The sequence below is a fragment of the Chanodichthys erythropterus genome, chromosome 21 (assembly GCF_024489055.1).
Source record: "Chanodichthys erythropterus isolate Z2021 chromosome 21, ASM2448905v1, whole genome shotgun sequence".
Taxonomy (NCBI): domain Eukaryota; kingdom Metazoa; phylum Chordata; class Actinopteri; order Cypriniformes; family Xenocyprididae; genus Chanodichthys; species Chanodichthys erythropterus.
Genome location: NC_090241.1, coordinates 39,386,475 through 39,409,443, shown reverse-complemented (window position 1 = coordinate 39,409,443; position 22,969 = coordinate 39,386,475). Strand labels below are relative to the sequence as shown.

The 22,969-nt window shown below is 36.9% G+C and overlaps 1 protein-coding gene and 1 long non-coding RNA gene across 11 annotated transcripts in view; one reads left to right on the top strand and one right to left on the bottom strand.

The window, feature by feature from the left end:
- Positions 1-22,969, top strand: part of nprl2 (NPR2 like, GATOR1 complex subunit) — a 74,197-nt gene that overhangs the window by 44,976 nt on the left and 6,252 nt on the right. For 5 of the 8 annotated variants that reach the window (XM_067374010.1, XM_067374007.1, XM_067374009.1 and 2 more), the window contains 5 exons: positions 9,486-9,654; positions 9,747-10,094; positions 10,624-10,721; positions 22,703-22,739; positions 22,818-22,911. In XM_067374010.1, coding sequence (XP_067230111.1) covers positions 9,486-9,654; positions 9,747-10,094; positions 10,624-10,721; positions 22,703-22,739; positions 22,818-22,911 — 746 coding nt within the window. The remainder of the gene's footprint in view (positions 1-9,485; positions 9,655-9,746; positions 10,095-10,623; positions 10,722-22,702; positions 22,740-22,817; positions 22,912-22,969) is intronic. The other 3 variants (XM_067374011.1, XM_067374012.1, XM_067374008.1) reach the window with 3 other exon arrangements.
- LOC137011285 (uncharacterized) lies at positions 11,965-22,910 on the bottom strand. Of its 3 annotated transcripts, none has more exons than XR_010893465.1 (3): positions 18,346-22,910; positions 15,388-15,465; positions 11,965-15,305 (listed from the first exon to the last, which is right to left on the bottom strand). It is a non-coding gene; the product is annotated as an uncharacterized lncRNA (long non-coding RNA). The 3 variants fall into 3 exon arrangements; XR_010893467.1 differs by having other exon boundaries at positions 11,965-15,465; positions 18,346-18,458; positions 18,547-22,910; XR_010893466.1 differs by having other exon boundaries at positions 11,965-15,465; positions 18,346-18,632; positions 18,765-22,910.

Sequence of the window (22,969 nt, the reverse complement as noted above, 5' to 3'; positions counted from 1 at the left end):
TTACAATCGGTTAATATACTCAAAAGTTATTAGCATTTCTGTAAATTTTGTTATAACTTTTGACCACAAGGTGGCGCAGTGCTGAAACTTCTCAGGCTCCTTCAGGGTATTGTGCTGGGGACCCATACCGAGTTTCGTAACGATACGCTAATGCGTTCGTAAAATACAGCATTTTAGCACGAAATTCAAAATAGCCGACGGCCAAAATGTCCGATATGGGAAAATTGGATATCATTTGACTCGGCATGATACCCCGAATCCAACAAGACCAAATTTATGATTTTTGGACAAACCCATCAGAAGTTATAAGCAAAAATATCCATTTTTCATATCTCCGCACCAGTAGGTGGCGCTGAGCCGAAACACTGCATGGTGCCTCAGGTCATGCTTGTGAAGACATGTATCAAGTTTGGTCTGAATATGATAAAGTGTTGCAGAGATACAGCCTTACTTCTATTTTCGCAAGCGCTACGTACAATTCATTCGTGTGTTTTTCGAAAACGGTTTGAGCAATCGACTTGAATTCCATAACTTTTTGTCACCATGGTCTGAAGATGATCTGGTTTAATTTTCATGAAAATCGGACTAACGGCCTAGGAGGAGTTCGAAAAAGTAGGTTTTTCAGAAAATTCAAAATGGCGGAAAAATTTTCATGACGGAAAATGACGTCATATGATGCAATCGATTCGTCTTGACCCAAGGAATCATAGGAAAAAAGAATTTTGTTTCTAGCCCTTATGGTTCAAAAGTTATTAGCATAAACATAAGTGCAAATTTGGACAGCTGGTGGCGCTAGAGGGATTGAGTTAGAGACTCCAAATTTGCTATGGACAAAGGTCATTCTGTCCTCTAACTGTGTGCCAAATTTCACAACTTTCCCGCAAGCGGTTCTATGGGCTGCCATAGACTTCAAGAGCGGAAGAAGAAGAAGAATAATAAATATAGCTGCAAGCAGCAATTACGGGGCCAAGCACAAAAATGGCACAAGAAGCAAGCCAACATGGCTGGGAGCATCAGACCAGCAGTAGTGAGCAATTAGAAAAAAAGTTATTAGCATTTTTGTCAATTTTGTTATATCTTTTGACCACAAGCTGGCGCTGGTCCGAAACTTCTCAGGCTCCTTCAGTGCATTGTCCTGATGACCCATACCAAATTTATGAATTTTGGTCAAACCCATCAGAAGTTATAAGCAAAAATGGCATTTTTAATATCTCCACTCCAGTAGGTGGCGCTGCGCCGAAACAGAGTATGCTGCCTCAGGTCATGCTTGTGAAGACACATACCAAGTTTGGTCTGAATATGTCAAAGCACTGAAGAGATACAGCTTCAAGAGTCGTTTTTGCATCATGCCTCAAATTCTTTGCTCTGGTATACGAAAACGGTTTGACATATCGACTTGAAATCCATAACTTTTTGTCGGCATGGTCTGACGATGACACGGTTCAATTTTGGTGAAAATCGGAGCAACGGTCTAGGAGGAATTCGAAAAAGTAGGTTTTTAAAGAAAAACAATATGGCGGACAGGAAGTTTAGCTGACTATAGCAAATGTGATATCTATGTTCTCAGCATGACCCAAGGAATCTACTGAGACCAGTTTCATTACAATTGGTGAATACAGTCAAAAGTTATTAGCATTTTTGTAAATTATGTTATAACTTTTGACCACGAGGTGGCGCTGGTCTGAAACTTCTCAGGCTCCTTCAGGGCATTGTCCTGATGACCCATACCAAATTTATGAATTTTGGTCCAACTCATCAGAAGTTATGAGCAAAATAACAATTTTTCATATCTCCACTCCAGTAGGTGGCGCTGCACCGAAACACTGTATAATGCCTCAGGTCATGCTTGTGATGACATGTACCAAGTTTGGTCTAAATATGTCAAAGCATTGTAGAGATACAGCTTCAAGGGTAATTTTTGCATCACATCTCAAATTCTTTGCTCCGGTATACGAAAACGGTTTGACTTATCGACTTGAAATCCATAACTTTTTGTCGGCATGGTCTGAAGATGACACGGTTCAATTTTGGTGAAAATTGGAGCAACGGTCTAGGAGGAGTTCGAAAAAGTAGGTTTTTGAAGAAAAACAATATGGCGGACAGGAAGTTTAGCTGACTATAGCAAATGTGATATCTATGTTCTCAGCATGACCCAAGGAATCTACTGAGACCAGTTTCATTACAATTGGTGAATACAGTCAAAAGTTATTAGCATTTTTGTAAATTTTGTTATAACTTTTGACCACAAGGTGGCGCTGTGCCGAAACTTCTCAGGCTCCTTCAGGGCATTGTGCTGATGACCCATACCAAGTTTTGTAAAGATACGTTAATGCGTTCGTAAAATACAGCATTTTAGCACAAAATTCAAAATGGCCGACGGCCAAAATGGCCGATATGGGAAAATTGGATATCATTCGACTCGGCATGATTCCCCGAATCCAACGAGACCAAATTTATGATTTTTGGACAAACCCATCAGAAGTTATAAGCAAAAATACCCATTTTTCATATCTCCGCACCAGTAGGTGGCGCTGCACCGAAACACTGCATGGTACCTCAGGTCATGCTTGTGATGACATGTACCAAGTTTGGTCTGAATACAATAAAGCGTTGCGGAGATACAGCCTTACTTCTGTTTTCGCAAGCACTACGTACAATTCGTTCGTTAGTTTTTCGAAAACGGTTTGAGGAATCAACTTGAATTCCATAACCTTTTTGTCAGCATGGTCTGAAGATGATCTGATTCAATTTTCATGAAAATCGGAGTAACGGCCTAGGAGGAGTTCGAAAAAGTAAGTTTTTCAGAAAATTCAAAATGGCGGAAAAATTTTCATGACGGAAAATGACGTCATATGGTGCGTTCGATTTGTCTTGAGGCAAGGAATAAGAGGAAAAAAGAATTGTGTTTCTAGCCCTTATGGTTCAAAAGTTATTAACATAAATATAAGTGCAAATTTGGACAGCTGGTGGCGCTAGAGGGATTGAGTTAGAGACTCCAAATTTGCTATGGACAAAGGTCAGACTGTCCTCTGACTGTGTGCCAAATTTCACAACTTTCCCGCAAGCGGTTCTATGGGCTGCCATAGACTTCAAGAGCGGAAGAAGAAGAAGAAGAATAATAATAAGCGTACGGAACGCCAACAATAACAATAGGTGCCTAAGCACCTTCGGTGCTTGGCCCCTAATAAATGAATGAACCTGAATAAATAAATACACGCGGTGAAATAAAAAGATAATTATATGAAAACAATGTCTATAATTATGTGAAATATTTTTTTAACAGATTATGACATTTGTTTGTGATGTTATGTTGTATTTACTGTGCATTAGCCACTTATAATATGCTGAGACGGTCAGTTGAGCAACAAGATCGCAGCACATCTCAATTCTCAAATGATGCGTTCTCTGTCCTCGCGTCCTTCCGAGATCGTTCTTTCAAGGTCGCAGTCCCGGCGCCATGGGCGGGCATTGGGGGGCCTGGCCCGCCCTGTGAGTCACTAATGCCCGCCCTGGACGAGTCGACAACTCCACGTCCCACCAACCAGTCCTTGATTTTTTTTTATCAAAAGTTATCGTTTTGTATCATAACTACCGGATAAAAATGTGTTTGATCTGATTTAAAAAAATAAAATAATAAACGGATTTGATTGGTTTGTAAATATTGAGCGCGGAAATGTTTGGTTGTGTGCTAAGCATAGTGTTGCAGCTTAATGTTAGCGGTCATTTTTTAAACAACTGTTGAACTATCTCGTGTGACAGTGTCTGAGGATATACGGCGTTTCTTTAATCAAAGACCACCAAAGTTTGCAGGCGAGATCAGCGAGGTAATGCTAGGCGAAAGCCCGAGTGTTGCTGTGAGACCGAGACATATCCAGCTGCAGACCCGCAGCACCAGTTTCAGAACCGCAGCCACAGAGACTGACGCGCTTCTGCTATGATATTTGTCTGAACTATTTTCGCTGCTAAAACAGAACAAAAACAGTCAATATTGCGTCTAAAATGTAAGTAAATTAAAAAATTAACGTTACTTGTTTATACAACTGCCATATGAAATCAGTGTCACATTTTCAGTCGTGATGGTATTATTCGGCACTCTTGGTGTTGCTTAACTGTATCATATGTCATAAATATAAAAACTCCACATTTGAATTTTTACTGCAGTATTCAGCCGCGGCTCGTCTGGGTGGGGCATAGTCCAACAAAATATTCATCCAAAAATAGACTGAAATAATAATATATTGTAAATGTGTCCAGCATTCTGCAACAAATATTTTTTTCAGATTTTCTAGTCGTAAAGTGAGCAGGGTATATTAAAATATAGCGCAAGGATTCGGCAGGCATGAATCATGATAAGCGGGGCAGCCTGTCTCAGAGCCCTCCCAGCTCTACAGCGCCCCACAAATTTCCAATGTAAACCTATGATGTAAACCTGTGGTGAAAAGGGAACTGCAGCACCCATTTGAGCAGATTTCTGGCTGCCCCGCTTACTTCCAAGTGACGTTATGTCACGTAAACCTCGCTCCAGGTCAAGACAACATCAGTCCGTTTCACATATGTGTCTGTGTCAGTCAGTAACTAATTGGCATGTCTGTTCTTCCTATGTGGAGTAGCGTATTAAATAAATGAGAGGATAAACCCTTTAGTTCATGTGAATAGCTTCTACATACAGTAGTTCTGTTGTGTTTGTTTTATGTTTTTTCTGAGAATAGACATGACTTTTTTCTTAGCTGGAATTCCTACATACCTTGTAACATCCTAAAACAACATTTGTCATGCTGCGCTCATTTGTTTCAATTTCTCCTCGAGAGGCAGCGCGAGCGCCTCTACAGCGCAACATTTTGTAAGCGTCAGTACATTACATCAGTGACAGCCTATATATTATTATGCACTAACGATAATATCGATATTATTATGCACTAAGCCACTTAGACTAAACGAATGCAGAAGCATTATCGCATTTTGGTGATTCTCTAGTCATTTTTTGTTATTGGCGTTTTAATCAGGCCAGTCAAGTAAAATCCTCTTTCACTTGCCCCTTTAAAAAGTCAACTTGTCCCGGGCAATGTCGAGCCCATGCAACGTGTGTTTAGTTCTTCCTCGTTTTTTTTTTTTTTTGTCCATTTAATTCATAATTAATGTTATTATGCAATAACGTTGATCTCATTTGTGCCCCCCTGAAAAAAATGTAATGCCCGTCTGTGAATTTGTGTCTGGCGCCGGGTCTGCAAGGTCGCCTGGCAAGACCGGACTCCACGAGAACGCAAGTCCGTTCTCTGCGTTCTTGGAATTGAGAAACAGCCATAGGGCGATCCTGTCAAAATGGCGGCGCCGCCCCAGCATGCAATGAGGCGTGACGTCGGTTCGTATTCTCTATAGACCCTTTTACTGTTTGTACACATTGATGACGTAGCAACGTATGTGCGCGCATTTTGGCAACGGAAGTGGTGTTGTTCCCATATGTTCTAATGTGTTAGCAACTCCGAAAGTGATATATATATCTACAGCTTCGCGAGCGGATTAAGAAACACAGACAGATAAAGTCAACTTTTTAAAATAACTTTATCAAATGGTATCCGGCTATCAGATCCATGTAGTCGAGTGGATAGAAAACGTTAGCAGATGGCCAAATACAGTGACCAGATATATATACATAAACCAGGGCTCCCAAGTTTTAAAGACAGGCAAGAATGACAAATATCCAACAACATGACATGATTTTTAAAGTGACCAATAACATCGACAATGTAATACACTATAATGTATTTAGTGCTAATAAAATTATTAAGCCTATTTGGAGAGAGAGATGTTTAATGTGACAAAATGTCAGTCATTGTGTGATAACGAAAACATAACTAGGTCTAGACTACTGAGCAGGTGTTTTCAGTGAACAGGCTGTAAAACTGTTGACTAAGTTCAGACACTCATGAAAAACTGATGCTGATTATCTGGGAAACATTCTCTAACAGCAGTCAAGTTGTCATTGTTTGTGTCAAATAAGCTGTTAATTTGTTGTAACATTAAAATAGGAGATCATGACTTATTCTGTGCTCAAAGTGATGCTCAGAGCTCCAGTGTTTTCCTCTGTGGGTGAACGAGGATGATGGTGAACAATTCCAGGATATGCTTTTTTTTCATTGGTTGTTGCGTTAAATCTTACCCAGATACAATAGTGCTATTTTCTGATTGGCTACTGTGTAGCCTCTTTCTTTTTTTGATTGGCTGATAAGTGGCAGGCTACTCCGGGGAGACACGCTTGATTCCTGCCCGGCGCAGCAGCATATTAAATATATGAAAAATAGTTTTTCTGCGTGCGAAATACAATATGTGGCGGGAGTGCGTGACAAAAGACCGAAATGAGTGACTGTCACGCTCAGTGCGTTACACTTGAGAGCCCTAAAAAAAACGTTCAGAGTTGCTAACATGTTAAAACCAATAGGCAACAACACCACTTCCGTTGCCAAAATGCGTGCGCAACTATTTGATCACGTGGGCTATAAAAGGGTCTATACCAAGCGGCAACCTCCCCCTTTCTCTCGTGAAGCCAATACGGAAGTAACTTAAACTGCGATTCATCGACTGGCCGCTAGGGACAGGCTCCAAAAGAGAGCAGAATCTCATAGAGGCCCATGTTAAATTGGCAAAGTTTATAGCAGAAAAAAACATGTTTACAAGTTGGTTCAAATTGTGGTTTTGGTCTATACTGCTATTTTTGCCCTTCATGACAACTCTGAGGGGGGTGAATTTTTTTATAACTTATCCGTTTAAATTATATTAAGCCTTAAAGTTCTGCATAATTAAGGGCGTGGTCACTTGAGTGACAGATAGACTGCTGCTGTCTGTGAGCTGTCATGTTACCTCAGCTGCCGCTGAATTTGGCATCTCAGCCGTTTTTGTGCTTTTTTTTTTCTCGATTATTTTATACAATTATAAAATATGGCTTGCTGCATAATATTCGAGATGTGTGTCGTAGATGTGCATGCATGCATGCGGAAGAGACACAGAACACACGCTGTTGGATCGTGGCATTGGCTGAAAGTTTTGGTTGTGAGATTTACAACAATGACAATACCAGGAGGATATACAACTCTGACAGCACTGCTTGGATATTATAACTAAAACTGCTGCACTATTTTGAAAAAAATATACTTTGGACACAGGCTCAGTTGTTTGTTAGATACGATCGCTGCTCAGATTGCATCCTTTCTTGAAGAACGATGACAGAGAGCAGATCATTCAGAAGAAATGTGAAATGTTTTTTTTTTGTTTTGCAATGGACATTTATATTTTACCCAAGTGCCACAGATTGGATTCATCTTGCGATCTCTATTATAAAGGTATGAAGTCCCATTTGATTTTCCATGTTGTTATTTGCACACCCAACACTACTGGTGTTGGAGCATCTATATCTTAAAAAAAACACCGTAAATTGACAGTAAACCTTTAGAACTTTCTGATGTTAAAACTTATCTTTATTAATAATTTAGATAGTATCTAGATAGATAGCTCCTTTGCTTGCTAACGTGGTCACGTCGAGCTAGGCGGGCGTGGTTTCAGCAACCAATCACATCAGCTCAAACCACCTCCCCGCCTCTTTGCCCATTTTCAGTTATCCGGGAGTGACGTGCGGTGACGCGCAGCTAAGATGGCCGCGGCCTCATTTTCGCTTCAAAATTGCTGTTCAGAACTCTATGGGTGACGTCACGGACGCTACGTCCATATTTTTTACAGTCTATACCAACCAATAAGTTAGGCTATGATCAGATCTATGGCTGCAGCGCTTCGGATTTCAGGTTAGTATTTTTGTTTTGCCTCAGTACTTTAATACAATGAAAATATGATACTACGCTACGTTATTAATATAATAAACTTGCCTGACAATATTGTTAACATGGTTACACGTGTGTAGTTGTGGAATTTTCCCAGTCAGATGTCACTCGTTTGCCGGTGTTTGTTGGGGCGGTGTGAACATGAGTTTTTTTCTCATAGAATTCTAAATCCAACGGCCAACTTGTTCGTTGGCGTTTGTTGGCTGTTGTCGGTGTGAATTGGCCTTTATATGCACTTAGGTGCCTACTGCCAACAAAACCGACATTTGGAGCATTTTAAGGCCAATTCACACCGCACCGACAAACGCCAACTAACAAGTTGGCCATTGAATTTAGAATTCGATGAGAAAAAACTTTCATGTTCACACCGCCCCAACAAACACCAACAAATGAGTGACATCTGACTGGGAAAATTCCACAACTACATATGTAACCATGTTAACAACATTGTCAGGCAAGTTTATTATATTAATGATATAGTATCATATATATTTTCATTGTATTAAAGTACTGAGGCAAAACAAAAATACTAACCTAAAATCCGAAGCACTGTAGGTTGGTATACACTGGTTTTTAAACTTTTTTTTTCGCGTTATTAATGAGACCCATAAGCATATACAACCATGTAGCTAAACCATAGAGCTAAACAAGCCAAAACGAATTATTAAAAACGAAACTGAAGGTAAACCTGCATTGCTCTCATAGTGGTTATAATGTTACCACTCTTTCTGTGAAGTGGAGCAGCTGCTCTTGCTGAATGGCACGGATTGCACTATGGACTATTGTACCTTTTTGTATATTTTTATTTTGTTAACTGTATTTTATTTTTTATAACAAACAAGCTGCGATGTCACATTTCCGCTGCATGTTGTTGTGTGTGCGTGAGGCGCGTGCGCGATCAAGCGGTCTTTGCAGGGGACTTGCCTCATCACCATGGCAACGGTTCGTAGCCAAGTCAGATTACGTCAGAGTTTGTTGCCGTATGTTGGAAAACTGTTCACACCGCGCAGATATTCCACGACCCGACAAACGCTGATTAAACATGTTCGGGTGAAAACCAACTCCGACCAACGACAACAAACGCCAACAGACACCAACAGGGGTATCACACCGATCCAACAAACTCCAACAGACGAGTTTGTTGGCGTTTGTTGGCTGTTGTCGGTGCGGTGTGAATTGGCCTTTACATACCACCTGCTGTTCCGACTCATGACCGGGATCATTACAGCTGTGACCGCACCATCTTTCAGTTTCAAACGATCTGTAAATTCAGCGTAGAACTGGGCCTTGTTTATAAAACCATAAGCGCCGATCCTGAGGGCTCGAGCAGCCATGGAAAAACAAGATATTCTCCATTCATTTTAACCAATAAAAACGTGATTGCAACTATCAGTTTCTATGGTTATTTTAATGACAAATATTGAGAGCGCATCAATGTAATGCGTGAGCACAAAACTCTCAGCTCCACGCTGGGTTCTTTAGGAAGCAAGGTTATCTTTAAAACCAAAAACACACTTGTTTGGTGACATTGTTTTTTTGTGTTTAGCATGATAATCCAACTCTTTAACAGTGTAAATAAGTCAGAATACATGAAATAGCATTACCCCCCATTATTAATGATAATGACCTGGTTGTGTTTTATTTGTGTAACTGATTAAGGACTGCCATGGAGAAGAAACTGATTGGCTGTCCAGTGTGCATTGAACATAAGAAGTACAGCCGGAATGCCTTGCTCTTCAATTTGGGTTTAGTCTGTGATGCCAGGACAAAAACATGTGCTTTAGAACCTATTGTCAAAAAACTTTCTGGCTACCTCACAACTCTGGAGGTAAAAAAAATTATTTACTAAGTACTTCTGTTATGGTACTTCAAAAATTGATCTAACACTTATTAACCATTTTATAAAATGTCTTTGATTAGCTTGAGAGTGGATTCATTTCAAATGAGGAGAGTAAACAGAAGCTGTTGCCTATCCTGTCCACACTTCTTGAGGAACTTAATGTTACAGGAGCCTGCACCCTACCTATTGGTTATATATGTATTTTCAATCTCACTATTTCCCTGTCAGTGATTCTTGCTGCTTTTATAATCACCCTTTCTCCTTCTCTCATAACAGACTACTCTAACACCATCCACTTGAAGCTAATTGAACAAAGGAAAGATCCTCTGGTTGTTCAGGAGTATGATGTACCAGTATTTACCAAAAATAAGGATCACTTTATAAAGTCACAATGGGATCTCACTACACAACAGGTCTGCAAAAAAAAGGTCTTCTCCACTGTTTACTTTTACTGCCTTTATTTGACTTAATAAAAAAATGAAATTATCAGACTTGGGAAATGAAGCCTTGTTTCATATTGCTTGAGCAGCGTGTTGTTTTTGTTGTTGCCACCCATGTTAACAAACAAGAGTGTTCACATTAGGAGCAAAAGAAAAGATAAATTTCACAATCTGCATTTATTTGTAGTGTAGTGTGTTTTGTTATGGAGTACGTCTGAAAAAAAAAAACATTGTTTGAAATGTTTCTTTTGTAACACATGTTCGCATTACACTGCATGTTTACCACACTCAAGGTTTGGCTATAAAACAAGGTTTGTTTGTACAATTTAGATATATTACAAATAAGATTTCACAAAAATTAAGTTTGTAATATATATATTTATACATATTTTTGCGTGAAACAGGTAAAATATTATTTTGTTTGGCATACTGTCTTCAAATATCATTTGTTAACAGAAATCATTCATTTATAATATTTTTCATAAAAATTGAGATTACTTTTTTTTTTTTTTTGCAGATCCTACCCTTTGTAGATGGGTATCGACACATTCAAAAGATCTCTGCTGAGGCCGATGTTGAGCTTAATTTGGTGCGGATTGCTGTTCAGAATTTATTGTAAGTATGATATTATTCCTGTTTGAGCTGAGTCATAATCTCAATAATAGCTTATTAAAAGGAATATTATACAGATTAACTCTTTACCGCATTTGACACAAAAATGTCTTTAAAGAGTTATGTTTTAGCCTGGTCATTCGCACCTTAGTGTTGAAAAAGTCTCAATAAATGGGCTTGTAAAGCTGTTGAAAAGTAGGAGAGAAAACAACCAATAAAACACAGACCTGAGAAGAAAGTTGTACGAAGACCGTCATTTTTCAGTTTTCATCTTGAACACTTTCACAGATTGTAAGTGAATGCGATCATCCTTGCCTCTTTACTACTGTACATAACTAAATAAACGTGTATGAAAATACAAAATATGTCGAAAGATACAGTAGCTTACCGAAATCTGTATCACGTCAGTCAACAGTGTTGCAAACAATGTCACGTAACATTATACTTCAGAAAAGCCATTCGTTGACCATAAACTAATAGTCAGCAAGAAAAATAACTTTAAAAAAACTTAATTATGTAAGTAAGCATAATGAACTTTATTATTATAAAATTGACTTAAACTAGGGTGCTCGTCTGTGTGTAATCAAGCGCATCGTTTTCATTTTATTCTGGAGACTGAACTCGTGCTCTGCTGCCACACTGGAGCGCACTCACCACCTACTGGACAGGGGTGGGAATTACAGGCTGTTTCTCAATATGCGTTCTTCAGCGATCTTGCTGTCAAAAATGTTGGATTTTGAGGTAAAATCATACCGTATATATTGTATTCTTATGTTGACAACTCATCAATTAAATATTTTCGATCTTATATTCTGCATTGTGTTTTTTTAAATAAACAACACTGACAAAAACTATATATGTTTTAGGGCTGGACAATATGACGATATAACATTGATATAAGTGATTACGCGGATTTAAACCTACCTATATTGTTTTATCATCAGAAAGTTCTAAAGGTTTACTGTCAATCTTTTTAAGATATAGATGCTCCAACACCAGTAATTTGTGTTGGGTGTGCAAACAACAACATAGAAAATTAAAATGGGGCTTCATACCTTTTATAATAGAGATCGCGAGATGAATCCAATCTGTGGCACTTGGGTAAAATATAAATGTCCATTGCAAAACAAAAATAGTACTTTTTGTCCATGAAATATTGATACATTATCCATTGTTTGCATAACATTTCTTCTGAATGATCTGCTCTCTGTCATCGTTCTTCAAGAAAGGATGCAATCTGAGCAGCGTTTGTAAAACTGTATATGATCGTATCTAACAAACAAAAGAGCCTGTGTCCAAAGTATATTTTTTCAAAATAGTGCAGCAGTTTTAGTTATAATATCCAAGCAGTGCTGTCAGAGTTGTATATCCTCCTGGTATTGTTATTGTAGTAAATCTAAAAAAAAAAAAATTTTTAGCCAATGTCACGATCCAACAACATATTCTGTTTATCTTCCGCATGCATGCACATCTACACAGACACACATCAGTCTCGAATATTATGCAGCAAGCCATATTTTATAATTGTATAAAATAATCGTGCACAAATACAGCTGAGATGCCAAATTCAGCGGTTGGAATTAAATGAGGTAAAGTGACGGCTCACAGACAGCAGCGGCATCTACCTGTCACTCAAGTGACCACGCCCTTAATTATGCAGATATTTAAGGCTTAATATAATTTAAAAGAATGAGTTAGAAAAAAATTCACCCCCCTCACAGTTGTCATGAAGGGCAAAATTAGCAGTATAGACAAAAACCACAATTTTAACCAACTTGTAAACAATTTGGCCAATTTAACATGGAACTCAATGAGATTCTGCTCTCTTTTGGAGCCTGTCCCTAGCGGCCAGTCGATGAATCGCAGTTTAAGTCACTTCCGTATTGGCTTCACGAGAGACTGGGGGAGGTTGCCGCTTGACTAAATCCAGTCACGCAGCAGGTTCTTTTGCCACTCAGTCCAGCTGAGGGAGCGCGTTTTCGGCGGGAAAGTGACGTCGACGAATACCCTCTATCCGGTTGTTAAGTCTGACGTCACGCGGCAGCGCTTCCGGGTCCTAACGCTCTATCTCATACCACAAGAAAACAACAAATGGTGCTAATATACATACACGATGTGGTGTAATACTACAAAAAATATATAATTACAACCTTTATCTCCATATCAAAATTCCAGATGGCCAGACAATGATTCATCTTTTATAAATCATTAAAATATTAATATCTGTGACGCTGTGAGCACGGAGACTGAAAATGTTTAACTTTTTTAAATGATTGATGTTTAATATGAATAAATACCGCTCATAAACGTCCGTCGATGGCATTCTCAAGTGAAACGAGTCGAGGCTTGGGACGGCGTTCTTTACGTAACGACTTAACAAGCGGATACTCAAGAACGGAGGATGCATGAAGGTACCCGGATGTGTTCTTGATATCGAGGATGCATCGAATGCAAACTTGAGGGAATCGAACCGTTAAAAATCCCAGAAGATGCTGCGGCAGTTGACGTATGGAAGCCTGTAAGCTTTAAAGTTCTCGTGAGATTCCAGCTACAAGCTCGCAAATACGTGACAGCTCGTGAAAGTAAACTGTTTGTTTTGCTTAATTTTAATAAAATGATAACCTGACGAAAGCCTGCAGTATTTTTATTGGCATATAAAAAGTAATCTTAACATTGACAAAGCATAACAGCCAAAGGCTACTCATTTTCATAAATACACGGGGTGAAATATAAAGATATAAAAGTATATGAAAACAATGTCTATAATGATATTTAATAGGTTATGACAATTGTTTGTGTTGTTATGTTGTATTTATTGTGCATTAGCCACTTATAATATGGTGGGATGGTCAGTTGAGCAACAAGATCGCAGCATCCCAGCTAACACAGTTATGTTGTGACGACGTAACTGAACCGGACCATATTCGTTGTAGCGACGTACCAAATAACGTTCTAGGGACGTAACTTTGTGATTCCCATATTCGTTGTGACGACGTTATAGTGGTACGTCTCTGTAACGTGAGGAGTACGTCTCAACGACCAAACTGGCACGTTGTAAAAACGTAACCAGATTGGCTCATATTAGTCGCAGGGACATTCCAAATAACGTTCTAGGGACGTAACTTTGTGATTCCCATATTCGTCGTGGCGACGTTATAGCGTTACGTCGCTGGAACGTGACAGTAACGTCTCAACGACCAAACTGGCACGTTGTAAAAACGTAACCAGATTGGCTCATATTAGTTGCAACGATGTCCCGAATAACGTTCCAGCAACTTAGCTTTGTGATTCCCATATTCGTCATGGCGACGTTATAGTGGTACGTCTCTGTAACATGAGGAGTACGTCTCAACGACCAAACTGGCACGTTGTGAAAACCTAACTGGATCGGCTCATATTAGTTGCAACGACGTCCCGAATAACGTTCCAGCCACGTAACTTTGTGATTCCCATATTCGTTGTCGCAACGTTTTAGTGGTACGTTGCTGGAACGTGACAGGTACGTCCTAAAGACCAAAATACCACCTTTATCTTAAAATCTGCTTCTCACCCTTACTCCGGGGAATGGAAATGTGCACCGTCCATAACCTTGAAATCCATGCAGAACTGATTAACACTTCATTCTCTGCTATAAAACCTAATAAATTCTAATTGTTATAGGGAATTGTGTTGCTTTGGTTAATACATTTGCAGATCAAAATATGTAGTGGAAACCAATATAAACCCTCATTAAATTTTGATAGAAAATGGCTAGAAACACACTGCATCCATGAAATCATCAGCATTGTTACTTTGTACAATTACTAAGCCAATACATTTGAACATTACCATGTAACCATGTTTTAACCATGTAAAGTGTTAACACATGAATTCATAAATTGAACACATTCATAGATCAAACAATACAATCAATAAATAAATATCAAGTAATTCATGTTTTATTCTTTTAATTGACAAAGTGTTTTATCATTAGATGGGTATAGTTAAATAATGATTTTATCAATTATATTTATAGATACTCTTATGATTACTACTATCCATAATTTGGCACAAAAATGACAAAGATATGAAAAAGATTCAGCAGATATTTTATTACTTTATTTGCAAAAAATATATTTTAAACCATTTCCTAAGTGTCCTGTATGAGGCAGCTGCTACAAATATACTGAGGTAATTTGCTTTAATACTGCTTTACTGCCAGACAATATCACAATTACCAAAGATATACAGTCCTTGAGCTTCTCAAAAGCTAAAAAAAAATCCAGAAGATGACATTCATAAAGAGTAAGATATGTATAAAGAACAATATAGAGATTTTTAGCATTTCTTCAAATAATAGTTTGGCCCACCCAAAAATACATGTACAGTTTCTGTTCAAGAAAATGAACGTGGACTTTCTCAGGAAGAATTTGAGATCTCTCATTACAGTGTCCTCAGCTGTGTAAGAACACTCTTGCCAACAGTGTTGCAGAGGTAGATGATGGAGAGCTGTGAGAGAAGAGGAAGAGTGTCTTTCTCAGGTTCTTCTGAGGCAAGGATAGGAGGATGGTCTATATATATTCACTTTGGATTTTGGCAAACTGGAAGCTTTAAAAAAGTTATTGTAGTAGTTATTGTAGTCAGGTTTATTGTTTGTTAGAAAGGTATGAGGAAAGCAAGTTTAACTTACATGTTCCTCCTCCTCTTCTTCATCCTGAGCTGCACTGTCACCTTGGTCACCACTGCCATCATCATACTCCTCTGGCAGCTGAAAGGTTGAATTACATTGTTAGAAGTTGCATTTTTACTTTTGAAAGCAGTCTCTTCTACTTACCAAGGCAGCATTTGATGAAAAAATACAGTAAAATAATAATACTGTGAAGTAGTTTTACTTTAATATTCTAAAATAGTTTTACTATTAACTGTTTTCTATTTTAATCTATTTTTAAAAGTAAGTTATTCCTGTGATCAAAGCTGAATTTTCAGCATCATTAACTCCAGTCTTCAGTGTCACATGATCCTTCGGAAATCATTCTAATATGATGATTTGATGCTCAAGAACACAAAAAAATGAAGCAGCACATTTCAAAAGAAATGTCCGAGCATCAATTCAGCATATTAGAATGATGAAAGATCAAGTGGCACTGAAGACTAGAAAAATGATGCCGAAAATTTTCCGTCAAAGGAATAAATTAAATTTTGCAACATCTTCCAATATCTTTGACTGGCAGTGTACATTATTACATTTAGATAATAAACAGTGCACAAATTCTCAAACGATTGACTCCTTCAAGCTGGGGACACACTGAACGACTAGAAAAAAACATTCTAAGACTGAAATCAACACACTTAAAACTGTTTCCTTCGACTGAAGTGGATTTTAAATACTTATATATATATATATATATATATATATATATATATATATATATATATATATATATATATATATATAAATACAACTGGCTCTGACTCCGCGTGTTTGGGCAAGATCAGTTGAAAGTATCAAATTACATTTATAATCGGCCTTACAGTCATTAAGTGTGTCCCTGGCTTTAATCGTTGTTGTAGCCTCCTCAAAAATACATCTTTCTGTACACGAAAGCAAGAAAAAAATATTTAAGAAAAAATACAGTAAGGGCATATTTCATGTAGCCTAAATGAATTGTGATTATGAAGGTTTTTTTTAAAAAAAATTTTGATAGTATTTTGAAATCATTAAAATATCATGTATATATTGTAAGTTACAACATTATTTGTTTTTATCATGACATTAATTAATGTCGTTCCAAACCTGTTAAGACTTTCGTTCATCTTCAAAACACAATTAAAGATAATTTAATGAAATCTGAGAGCTTTCTGTCCCTCCATTGACAGTCTACACAACTGCCACTTTGATGTTTAAAACAAAAGTTTGTACAGATCGTAAATCTGATCTAATGAATATTGAGTGGTTTAGTCCAAATTTTCTGAATAAACTCGATCACTTTATATAATTAACAAATTTAATACACAAGTGCATATACAAAGAAGTACAGTTGAGCTTCCATTTATGTTCGCTAATTAATGTTTATATGTGAATAAAAGTCTAAACTCAAACTGTATATTGCATTAAGCGAACAAGTCTCTTTGAAGTTCAAGTTTGGACTAAACTGCTCCATTCATATGGATCACTTTTACAATGTCTTTATGAACTTTTTGAAGTGTCAAAGTGTTAGTTGCATGGTCTGTAAACTGAGGGAGATAACTCAGATTTCATTCAAATATCTTCACTTATTTTTCGAAGATGAACAACACATTCTTGCATGTTCGGAATGACATAAGGGCGTTTTTTTTTTTTTTTTTTTTTTTTTTTTTTTTTTTTTTTCATTTTTGTTTGAACTAACTCTTTAGGCAGGTGTACACTTTGTAAGTTCGAACACTCAGTAGTTTGTGAGCCTTTGCATACAAGCTAGTTAACCCGATAATCATGTACATTGCACGACTGCACTACACAGCTTTTCTTTGTTTTAAAAACAGACTTAACATTTATCTATTATGGGTTCTAATTAGGAGACGATGAGCACATTAAGCTTTGTGCCATGCTGTTTATATTTATCAAGCAGTAAAAATGCCCAAAGCTTGCGGATGAGATGATGAGAGGAAGGAGATTTTGGATTGTATGTGATAGTCGAATTGATTCAAACAGTTTTAATCAAACAGATTTTAAAAAAGCTTTAATCATGCCCTTTAAATCCGGATTAAATGTCAATTGGACCCGGCCAATTCATTTCAACTAATGTGGTTACATGTGACTTTTTATTCCATCTGTGCTACTAGTCTGCTATATAAAATCTATATAAAGCTATATAAAATATTTTAAAGAAAGTTTGTTACCAGGCTGCTTTGGGCCAACACTGACTTCCATAGTAGAAAAAAAGAAAAAAAAAAACTATGGAAGTCAATGGTGGTTTTTAACAGAAGAAATGTATACAGCTTTGGAACAAGCTGAGGGTGAGTAAATGATGACAGTTTTTTACATTTTTGGGTGAACTATCCCTTTAAGTCACATGCAACCATGTCATTCAGAATGAATTTGCCAAATCAGATTTTAAAATTTCATTCTGATTGTAAGGGGTGATTTAAACCTTTTCTAATCTGTTCGATAGGACAAGTAACACTTGATCAGATTAAAAACTGAAATTTGAAAGTGTAAAGCATGTGTAACCATTGTTGTTGAATGAATGCAGTGTAATAGATGACAGTTGTCATAAAATTTCTTGAGCATTTTTACTAGATAAATATAAGCAGCATGGCACATAGCTTCATGTTCTCTGCATCTCCTAATCAGGACCTGGAATGATAAATATAAAGTCTGCTTTTTGAAGCAGAAAAGAAGCAATAACAGGATGATGGTTAATACGCACCAACAGCGGGAAAGTCTGTAATTCTGGACAGACAGTGCATTTTAAAATATCAAATCCGATTTCTAAATAAATGTACACATCACCTATATTCAGATTCATCAATCACAATGATTTCATTCTGAATTAAATGAAAAGTGTAAATGTATCAAATAGTAAAATTGCTGACCCCTCAAATTCAGAACTATTAACATCTCCTTGTCTCTGTGAGTAATTGAATTGTGAAATTCAACCCTGTGAATTACCTGTTTGTCCTCCTGAGCCTTTTAACAAGAAGGCTGCTTTTATGGCTGGATGCTGACTGACACACCTTTTAACCATGTTCTCACATCCAGGACAACAAAATGATCAAGCAGACCTGAAACAAATGACCCATGATTGAAATCACTTTAAATCCATTTAGTCTTACCTAAGTGATATTGGAAAAATGAGGCATAGTTGTTCACCCAGTATATGCTGCTTCTCCTGGAACATGGTCTGCATGATGAATGATCTCTTGATCCTGGATCCATGCAGTCCACCTGGAGATTATCTGAATGATATGTGGTTGTATATAAAGGGTAATTAATGACTGAACGTTACATACATACCGATAGCAGCACTATTAGTCCAGGACTTTATATCTATTGGTACTGAATAAGTCAGAAATTAATTTAATACCCACCCATGCTCATTGTTGTCTTGTTGTTGCTGCACAGGCTGTCTCTCCTCCAGCTGCTGAAAATAAAAAGTATGTTAGATTTATTATAATGAATAGACCCACACATTAACGTTAACGTTAAACCAGTAACTTAAGTGGCGACAAACGAGAATATTTTGTTATAAACAACTCTCAAATCATTGATTTGTCTGGTTCATTGTCAATAAAAAGAATTTAAGTAAACAAATCGTTAAGTAATTAACCATGTCTGATTAACCGTTTTATACAGATTTTATTGGATTTTCAATATGGTTTATATGAGCTTCAGGGAGGCCAGGCAGGGTCTAAAATTAACAAACACTCTACTACAGTTGCCGTTTAACGAATGTAAGTGATTGTTCTGCCGTTTATAGCATTAAACAGTGAACGTTACACTTAAAATGACTAAAATAAAAATATAAAACTGCGTCTCAGATTTTAACGTTACCTCAGACCGCCTCACGGGGACAGCGCTCGTGCGCACATTAACCAAACGTAATTTATTTATGAAATACATTTAGAAAACCAAAAACATTGCACTAACATTACTCGTCACAAGTGATATTTAGTGTCACGTGGGAAAAAACGATGAATAAAAAAGCAGATCTTACTCCGTGTCCGTCTGCTGGAAGTCGACCGTTACAGAACAAAACGATGCGCATGCGCAGTACTCAGATTCTCCTAAAGTCCGTTTGACTTGCTCGTTTAAAATTTCGAATTTGTCTCGCGTGTGCCCCATCCAATAAATCTCCTACATTCACAAACACAACATATAATATATAAACATGTAACTTTTGGCGCTCTAACAGTTAAACAGAACGGCATGCATCTTGCGGAAGAACATTGTAGCCGGAGCTACTTCTCTCTGTTTATGTCTATGACGAGTCACGCAGGTATTTGTGCTACTCCGCAGCGGTTCCTACCAGACTGGTCTAAAATAGTCCGAATATAAACACTTATTCTAGGTATACCATAATGATTCAGGGTCCAACAAAAACACGGTTTGGAATGTATGCATGTTGTACATTCCCATTGTATAACTTTTGTAAATTTTGAACACAAAGTTACATATCTGGAAAGTTATCAGGAGACCAATGGACCACGTCGGTACAACGTTCTCCGTATTAACCAGCGACGTCTTTTGAGGACGTGCCCGCGACGTTTCTTGAACGTTAGCCAAGATTCTAAAAAATGGAACATTACCACGACGTCCTCACAACGTTGTCATAAAGTAATGTCACGCTGACCAAATGACAACTACGACGTTGTCACAACGTACATCAAATAATGTGTACATCAAATGTTTGCTGGGATATCTAATTGTCAAATGATGCGTTCTGTGTCCTCGCGTCCTTCCGAGTTCGTTCTTTCAAGGTCGCCTGGCAAGACTGGACTCCACGAGAACGCAAGTCTGTTCTCTGCGTTCTTGGAATTGAGAAACAGTCACAAGCTACATAATCTGTCAAAATGACGGAAGGGCTGCAGATTTTTTCCGTCACTGCTAAAAAAAAAAAATCCATCAATGACGGAAAATTTTCGGTTAACGCGACCTCTGAAATTTTATTTTCATATATATATATATATATATATATATATATATATATATATATATATATATAATATAAAAACACTATCGCCGGTGACACTCCACGACCGCGGTGGCGCAGTTGTCATGCCTACCGTCACAGCCCTAACTATTAGGGATGGGCGATACCACTTATTTTGTTTTCGATACGATACCGATACTTTCAAGGCCAGTATCACCTATATCGATACCGATACGATACCTCTAATACGAACTTAAAGATTTTAACATTTATTCAATTATTGAATTACTAAGAGTAAAATGGGTTATGATACCCACTTAACATTATATTAGATTATATTTTTGTTTACACATGGTTAAAATGTTTACTTGGTATGGGAAATCTACAAACAAGCCTTTTATATGCCTAGCTGAACTATGGTCACTGTAGTAATGGTTCATTTTCATAAGGGACTGCCATTGACAGGATGTTGCACCCATTAAATGAAACATTTGTATTCTGACAGAACATCAATATGAACTTTTAAGGTTCATTTTAAATAAATTTAGGTTAATTGCACAAACTATGTAGGCTATTTAATTTTGTTTGTGAAATAACTAATAATAATATTATATTTCTCTGTGTTCTGTTAAGCATATGTTCTGGGCTGCGTTTCACAAAAGCATCAATGGTTTCTTACGATACTAAACGCAGCCCTACAGCTATTTGAATGTAGTGTCTGCAGTGAGCGACCGCTCTGAGATCGATTGGTTTTGACTTGCAGCATTTGCGTGTTCAGATGAGCAGGAAAATACTTTTATTACAAATTATTTGCTTAAATAGGTTATTTGTCCAATCCAATGCATATTTGATGCATAAAATTTTTTGTTAAATAAACAAAATCACTGGTTTAAAAAAACACCCTAGTATCGATACTTTCAATACTCAACCTCAGTATCGATATATCGATATTTAATATCGATCTGCCCATCCCTACTAACTATAATAAACTCGCAAAAACTTATTAGAGACTACTAACAACTATCATTTACAAATCAAATACATTTTGATAAATTATTCTTAGAAATACCAACAAATAAGCATTATAACTTTCCAGAGCTATTGGTCTATATGAAAAATGTTGAAGAACATTTACAATGTCTAATAATATTTTCATTAGGTTTATGAGCACTTTGAACAAATAACACACTATATAACACACATCAGTTAACAAAATAAATAAAACACATCAGTTTAACCGAAAGAATAAATGCATCATTTTTTGACTTTTTTTTAATTTTTGGTCTGCATCATTGTCTTCTGTGTATCAGAATAATACATTGTGTTCATGATCGGACATACTACATTAGTCTCCTTAATTGCAAATATATTTTTAATTTGAAGTAGACATGTAAAATGTTCGCATACACAGTGCTGCTGGTTCATGTTTGGAGCACTCGAGTATATGCCAAAGCGCTTCAGTGTTCATTGACTGTGTGTAATGCAATGTTGTTGAATTCTTTGTGCTTCAGCTGTTTGTGTTTCAGCGGGTTAGGGGAAGAGCGCATTGACTAGCACGTGATTTAATTCAAGTTCACTGTCATTTTGTGCAGATGTAAGTTGTAATATTATGTTTATGTTGTATATATCTGATTAATCTCATATAGGATGCTTTTGGTTGAGTTAATTAAGACCAACAATATTGACTATGATTATTTGAAACAGATGTTTCTTTTTCAAAAACACTAATTCATTATTAATAATAACTAACAGTGCTTTTTTTTCTCATTTTATTTTCATCAACAGTAAATAGGGTTTAATTAAAATGGCTCATCCCTAAGTGGCTACATGTTGTCAGATATAAATCTGATATCAGATATAATTTCCCCTCATAGAGCCATTTTTTTATGATTCTAAATTGTTATTGCCATCTAAATTCAAAGTTTAACATGTTGATATTAGGATAACAGATATATGGTTTGAGCCTGGTGAAAGATAGTTAGAGCAGGAAGTGGAAAACCTGGAGTGTAGATAAGGAAATCCATGCAAATACAATACATTTTCTGGCACCTTTGGTTTTGCTTTACATTTTGCCATTTCTGCTTTTAAACTCTGGTACAAATGCATGCCATATATGCTGGTGGCAGAGCTTAAGTTGTATTTAAGCCAGAATATTCTTGTAATTTGGATATACCTCCTGACATAAGGCATCACTTGACCCTTGACAAAAATGTATAGGATACAATGATGTATGCATGAAAATTAAGCACCTAAATAAGTTTTAATAATGAAATGCACTAAAACCATGAATAGATCATTACAATAGTTATAGTGTTGCAGATTTTGTACATGTAATAGCAGATAAAGAGTAATAGACTGAAAAATGCTGTTTCACAGGTATTATGAAGTAGTAACTCTGGTATCCATATTTCAGGTAAGTTTTTGCTATTTTGTTCTAAATTTTATTACAGATTATTTTTCTTACATTGTTTTTGGTTTTGATATTCTATAGTACTCAAATGTTTACTGCACAACACCCAAAGTACAAAACTTGATAGATAAGAAGTGCCTTCAGGAAGAGTGTCTACAATACATCAGTAAGCTAGGTGAGCAAGTACAGAGATTTTAAATGTATGTGTATGTGTGTGAGAGTGAAATGTTTCT